Source organism: Cucurbita pepo, chromosome 11, assembly GCF_057944985.1.
Source record: "Cucurbita pepo subsp. pepo isolate OVF chromosome 11, ASM5794498v1, whole genome shotgun sequence".
Lineage (NCBI taxonomy): Eukaryota > Viridiplantae > Streptophyta > Magnoliopsida > Cucurbitales > Cucurbitaceae > Cucurbita > Cucurbita pepo.
The window spans coordinates 4,941,945-4,949,188 of record NC_141808.1 but is presented as its reverse complement, the minus strand read 5'-3'; the positions used below and the strand labels follow the sequence as shown (position 1 = coordinate 4,949,188).

The following is a 7,244-nucleotide window of genomic DNA, read 5'->3' as shown; positions in this document are numbered from 1 at the left end:
AGGAAGATAAAACCGTGAATGTGAATGTTAGTTTTGTATGGATAGTTGAATATACTTATGGACTTTTCCTAAATCGATTAATGCAATGTCGAGAATTCAGGGGTATAAAACTTTCTATGACGGATTTTTCATGATGAAATTTATATGACATTCTGAGTTAAAATAAATATAAAATCTTAAATTTAATGCTTCCAATATACTTAAACCATCAAGTTTGCAAATAACATATTACAAATATGAAATTAAAATGCTTACCATGTGACAACATTACTTCAACAATAATTATTTTAATGTATTTAAAATACATTAATTATTTTATTAATGTATTATAATATAATTTTTTTTGTGAGTTGATATAGACCACGTATTAAATATTAATTTGAACTCTGTAATAAATAAACCATTTTTCTTTTATATTTAATATGTTTATGAACCTACATGTCACTTATTTAAATTCTTCATTTAATGATCATTCACTAATTATACGCCACTCCACGATAAATTTAGAGTTGCACTCCTATACGCTGCACGACAAGTTGTTACATAGATGAAATTATTACTAGATCCTTTAAGAGCTTATCGTAATTATGGTTAGGTCAAACGTTTGTTTTGCCCTTGTAACTATATTTAAGTTGTTAATTACCACAAATTCTTGAAAGAACAATTGTTTATGATCCAACCATGATAAGAGGGTAGGGACCTTTTATTCAAGTTCTCATGTCATCACTTAGAAAACTACTCTTTTACTTACTTGATATTAAAATAACTGAATTACATCTCATAAGACATGTCCTCAACTCTCTGTTTGGTTAGTCTCTAAAATGGAAGACATATTGAATTGGTTAGGAAAGTTGTTCAAACCTTGCAAATCAAATGATAAACCCTAATAAGTAGAGTTCGTAACTCACTTAGAATTAAGATCGAGTTGCATATGATCATACGGTAAAATATTAATCTTCTCAAGTAAAAAATTTATTAGAAAGAAAAATGGATAAATTATTTTGGTTTAGTCCTACACAAACTCATTCTACGAGGTATCTCTACTCATATTTTCACTTGAAAGACTTGGATCAAATCATTTGTAACAATCGTGGCTCATAACAACAATGTTATCAGAATAAAGCACCCAACTTTATCCATATTTTATAAACCATTTATATTACTACTTAAACATGATCTTTCCAGAGGTCCACGACGTGACACTAATAACTTTCAATTTTTCATAGGATGGATACTCTTTAAACTCTAAATAAATTTTTTTAAATCAAATTATTAATTACGAGATTTTAAGACATAAATTCTCATGACATTTCTTCAGATTAAACACCAAGTTTATGCACGTTGGAACTAGTTGATCTATAATGTTTATCCGTCATTCCTGTTTTCTTGGAGATACACTGTAGATTGAACCAGTTGATATATTAATGAAACTATCCTTTCCCATCTATTTCGATCAAATAGTGCGTCAAAAATTATTACTTATAAAGTTTTGCTAACTCTACAAAAAATATATTCTTAACGTGTTAGATTAATCTGATTAGACATGAATTTAATAGCCGTTGGATAACGTTGGAACATGGGAATAGTAACATATGAAATGCTCTAATGCATCGCCTACCATAATAAACTTATTACAGACGTCTAAAAGTTCTTTTAAGTGAGAAGGATAACTTGGATTATTTTATTTTTAATAGATTTAAACTATTTTTGTCTATTCCTTTTCAATAGGTCTATTTTTGTCCCAAGACTCATCTTAATCTCTTCATTTTCATTTTCCTCTCATCCTTCCTAAAATATAGTCTACATGTATTAAATGGATTCCATTATGTATAAATTGTAGGTTAAAATTTTGCAAACAGAAAGTCAAGTAGTCGTGTTTAAAAAGTATATAGACCAAAATGAATCAAATTTAAAAATGCAAGAACAAAAAACAACGAACATTTAGAACGTAGAGATATTAAAATGATCAAATGTCAAAGGGGATCCATATAGTAGTTAAACCATACATGTCTAATATCTATGTTGAATAAAAGAAAACTTGGATACAAAAATGGTACTAATTCTATAAAATTGGCTACTCTTTGTAAGGTAGTAACTCAGCTTCGTATGGAGTAATGTGCATCTATACATATGAAGAAACCAACTAATTATTCTCGAAGCTTGTTTGAATTGACCTTTGAAACTCTTTAAAATATTTTTAAATGTAAGAAAATATACTTTAAACTCATGCATTTCCTTGAATATACGGAAATTAATCTCAAAATTTTGTTTGTCTAGTTTATTTTTAGATTCTAAGAAAAAAAAAAAAAGTTAAATAGATCTAGCTTATAAATATTTGAACTTTCCATTTGTGTTTAGTAAATCTCTGACAAAATTAAATTTTTAAAAATTAAATGATATGTTAAATATAAATTTAATACAATATCGGCCTTACTCGAAAGTTTGATTCACTGTTCTTACTATTGACACAAATTACCGGTCTAGGTAGGATCCCTAAGTCTCCAACTCGACTACACAGTCATCTGGATCACATTACTTCACATTTATCTAAAAACAAAAATTAAAAATAATTTTGACGAGTAATTAATTTACTCCTCAACTAGCTAACTTATCATTAACAAATTTTATTATTTTTTGGAAATATTTTAAGTTTTATTCCCAATGGGTTATTCTTAGGCTTTTGGTGTGGATAGAGTCCTCCATCCAACCATTACCTTGGCTCCTAGTCTCATCTACTAGGACCTCCCCGTTGATATTAAGGTGTTCTAGCAACCTTAAGTTTTATTTGTTGGCTCTATTTATGTTCACTACAAATTTTAGACTCGTACGTAAGGCTCACTCTCGGTCAAATACGGTTTGTCCACTAAATTCTCTGGTCATAAATATTTATTGTTCCCAACTTGGCACACATCGCATTGGTTACGGGTTTTGCCGGGATTAGTAGACTAAGAATACTCATTCACATCTCCATATCGTAAATAGTTCATAAGCATAAACTAGAGTCGTACATCATACTTACTAATCACGATTCTCTAATATGCTCACATTTTAGGCATGGATTCATGATTATTATTATTATTATTATTATTATTATTTAGCTCGTGCCATTTACATACATTCAACGTTTCTAGCTCTTAATCCCATGGTAACATGCTTGTTTAGGAGCTTCGAGATACTACTTACATGAATCGTCAATTCCTTTGCTTTCATAATTGTTCATAATATGGTAATTTCGTCACAAATTCTCTTAATTTGACCTATATCTAATGATTTTCAAGGTTAGTATAAGCTAATATTGATAAAACAGGTCAAAAGGAGTTGAACAGAACGAGCTGAAACTTGAAATAAGCCTCCACCACCCACATGCGTACTACACTCGTTGCCCACATGTCCCACTCCTTGGTTACTCGCACCTCCACGTGCGCGTGAAGCCTGTGCACTGATGCGTCGTTCAACCTCGAAATAGCCTGAAATTCTAAATTTTTTTCATCATTTCATTCCATACCCCTTACATGATATTCACTAACTTCATAATTCACGGTGGGTTATCATCCCAGAAAGTTAAATAATATCTTCGAGGATAACACCATTGGGCTCAATTTTGTTTCTCTTCTTGTTTCCTTTAGAAAAGAAACTTTAAAGGAATTCATTGACAAAAGGAACAAGAACAGCCTAAGGAGGTAGAGGGAACCGTGCCCAAACGCTACAACCTATTTTCTGCAAGAGACCGCATAAAGATCCAAAAAAATCACAGCTGAAGGGGATCTTGATCAATCCAAGTGTACTCCGCATGACGTATCACAAGCAACCCTACAACTCCATTCATCCAGAATAATTGAGAAAACAACAGATAAAATTCTATACATTTATATTGATTCTAGAGCGGATTCTAAAAAATAGATTACAAATTTTCTAGAGCTGATTCTGAAAAATATACGGCAAGTGCGCCCAATAGAATGTATCAATCACGTAACAAGACATGTGAAGAATTGAGAGAAAATTGGATCGAGGGTTTGTCCATTAGGATTGGAAATGGACAAGCCCGACTAACCAATTGGGCATGAACGGGCCTCGACCGACCAATATTGCTGAAAAATGACTAAAGAAATTTTTTTTCCATCACATCGTTTTAATATATTTTTGATACACGCTAAAAACAATAAAATCAAAAATATTTATTCTCATCGATATATTTCTCGGGAGAAAAAGAGGAGAACTTGTGAGATAGGAATAAAAGTAAGAAAAGTAGAGAGTAATACTATAGAGTTTGAAAACTAATATATATAAATGTATATATTAAAATTTTGATAAACTCTTTGAGGATAATTTTTATCGTGTTCTTTTGTTGAAAATTGTAGGATGTACATTTATCTAATATATAAATTTAATGAAGGAGTTATGTTCAACCAAACCAAACCAGTCCTCCCTCCTTTAAGGTAAAACTAATTATAGGGCCTGCCTTAAACCACGTAATTATCTTTTAACAAATTTAGCTAGTTTGAATTGGTTATTTTTGTGTTTGTATATAAAGAGGGTTTGAGTTGGTGAATGCATTCAAATCAATTCTTATTCCTAAGAAGTTTGAGAATTTGTACCAAAAGAAAAGAAAATAAGGTAAGGTAGAAGAGACAGGTGAACTAGAAAGGATGGGATTGATATCAAAGTTTATGGCATTAATACCACTGTTGCTATTGTTGGTGTCTAATGCTACCGTTGATGCTACTAGCGGTGTTTTTGATATTACGACATTTGGTGCCAAACCTAATGCTGATGCTACTAAAGTACGTGTACATTTGTTTAAGTTGATAAACGAAAATTTCATTTTGTACAAAATATTTTTCTCAAATGAAATGGTTGAATTCACAGGCTTTAGCAGATGCATGGAAGGAAGCATGTGCTTCGGCTACTCCAAGTAAAGTATTGGTTCCAAAAGGAACTTATCAATTAGGAGAATCCAGGCTCAAAGGTCCATGTAAAAGTGCTATTGAGCTTCTAGTTGAAGGAACATTACAAGCTTCTCCTACCGACACGGAAGGAGATGGGTTGCTTGTTATGGAATACGTCGATCATTTGACATTGTCTGGTACTGGAGTTTTCGATGGCCAAGGAAAAGCTGGTTGGGAAAAGAATGATTGCCACCTGAAGAAAGAATGCAAAAAGCTTCCCATGGTAAATTCTCGTACTACTTTAATTATAAAAAGAACTTATAATCTGGGTTAGCATTATATGCTTTAACATGGGAGTGTTTTTTCTTTGTTTGTTTAAAATGGGCAGAATTTGAAGTTCAATTTCATCACAAATTCGATAGTGAAGGACATAACTTCGTTGGATAGCAAGAATTTTCATATCAATGTTTTGGCCGGCAAGAATCTTACCTTCGATCACCTGAAAATTACTGCACCACACAATAGTCCCAACACCGATGGAATTCACTTGGGCGATTCAGAAGACGTTTACATTCTCAATACCGCAATTGCAACGGGAGATGATTGTATATCTGTAGGATACACTAACAGAAAAATAACCATTAGTGATGTTACTTGCGGACCGGGACATGGCATTAGCATAGGCAGCTTGGGCAAGTACAAAACTGAAAAAGAAGTAGTAGGAGTTACAGTGAAGAAATGCAAATTAATCGGTACTACAAATGGTGTCAGGATCAAATCATGGCCAGATTCTGCCGTCTCATACCCAGCCTCTGACATGCATTTTGAAGATATTGAAATGGAAAATGTTGCCAACCCTATCATCATAGATCAAGAATATTGTCCATGGAATCAGTGCAACCGAAAGGTGTGTATTAAATTCGAACCTCGTTGGTTTCCAACTTATTTTCTTTTGAACAAGTATTAATTAATGTTTAATGTTTATTTTGAACATCCAGGTTCCATCCGCCATTAAGATTAGCAAAGTTAGTTTCAAGAATATCAGGGGTACATCTTCTACTCCGGTTGCAGTCAAACTCGTTTGCAGTAAAAGTAATCCATGTGAGGGGGTGGAAATTGCTGATATTGACCTCACTTATAGTGGTAAAGAAGGGCCAGCTGTGTCTGAGTGTGCAAATGTGAAACCGACCGTTTCTGGAAAGCAAAACCCTCCCATCTGTGCTAAACCAGCGCCACCTGAGACCACTCCGTCGACTGATTGAATAATCTTTTAATGCCGACAAATGTTTCAAACCATTCTTCCTATCATTTTTATTTTAACTTTCAAAATTCGATTTACAACATGCCATGATGTTGGGCATGTTTTCAATAATTGTATTTTTAAAATTTAGGAGAATTAATACTTAACGATTCTATTTTTATACTATAATAAAGTCCTCTTACATAATTGACATTGCTTTTGCTTTGAAGGAGGAGAAGACCAGAAGACCATGAATTTAGTATCACGCTGTTTGTGGAGGTTCCTTACAATGGAAAAATTACAAATGGAAAGTATTAATAAATAATTTTAAAAATACAGCAATAAGATTTATGGAATACACCATTAAAATTTCAAAATCTGTTATATAAAATATACCGTTTATAAAAAGAAATATTAAGGACAAAGTCTCCCTTTATAATTTAATTCAAAATAAACTATCATTGGAATTAACTTAGAAAATATGGGTAGCAAACTAGAAAGATCTTAATAAAGGAAAATAAAATCATAGGTATTTCATTAGTTCATAAGAATAAGTACTAAATTAATCAAAGCTATCAAGAAAAAGGCTATTCTTATAAGAAGAGTTTTGCTGAATCCATTGCAATATAGCAAAAAACGAATGAAAATAATAAAACCAGCAATCATTATGATTTGCTTGTTTCGGAAAATATCTTACCATTATGATTTGCTTGTTTCGAAAAATATCTTATCCCAGAGGGCGTAGAGAGTTTAGAATTCTAATTTAAATAGGAATACAGGATTTTACAATGCAAACAAGGTAAAAACTAGTTTTAGAAGAAACCGACATATTAGATATAAAAACAATTCTAGAAATAGTTGAAATATTCTAAAACAACTGAAAAATGGGAGGGATTATTTGTAAACATATCACAATTTTGTTGGGTGAGGGAGAAGTCAAAAAAAAGTTTTGAGGAGAAAGGGAGAAGTACTTTGGGTCCGATTCAGCCTCCATTTGTCACTAAAATGTCAGCTTATTAGTAGAAAAGCTTTGACGAGGATGAAGATCGACGGGAGAAGCCTCGACCATGAGAGGCCCCTACTCTCTCTAGTTAAAATGTTAGAAGCACGTGCTAAAA

General features: G+C 32.2%; 1 protein-coding gene across 1 annotated transcript; it reads left to right on the top strand.

The window, feature by feature from the left end:
• Positions 1 to 4,646: 4,646 nt before the first annotated feature.
• LOC147790130 (exopolygalacturonase-like) lies at positions 4,647 to 6,148 on the top strand. Its single transcript, XM_087128326.1, has 4 exons — positions 4,647 to 4,781; positions 4,867 to 5,169; positions 5,266 to 5,793; positions 5,885 to 6,148. Exons 1-4 carry the CDS (start codon positions 4,647 to 4,649, stop codon positions 6,146 to 6,148), a joined length of 1,230 nt encoding a protein of 409 aa, XP_086984452.1.
• The last annotated feature ends 1,096 nt before the right edge of the window (positions 6,149 to 7,244 follow it).

Coding starts and splice junctions, on each gene's coding strand:
- LOC147790130 (XM_087128326.1), top strand. CDS start 4,647: ATGGGATTGATATCAAAGTTTATGGCATTAATACCACTGTTGCTATTG. Junction 4,782..4,866: donor CTAATGCTGATGCTACTAAA/GTACGTGTACAT, acceptor TTGAATTCACAG/GCTTTAGCAGATGCATGGAA. Junction 5,170..5,265: donor AATGCAAAAAGCTTCCCATG/GTAAATTCTCGT, acceptor TTGTTTGTTTAA/AATGGGCAGAATTTGAAGTT.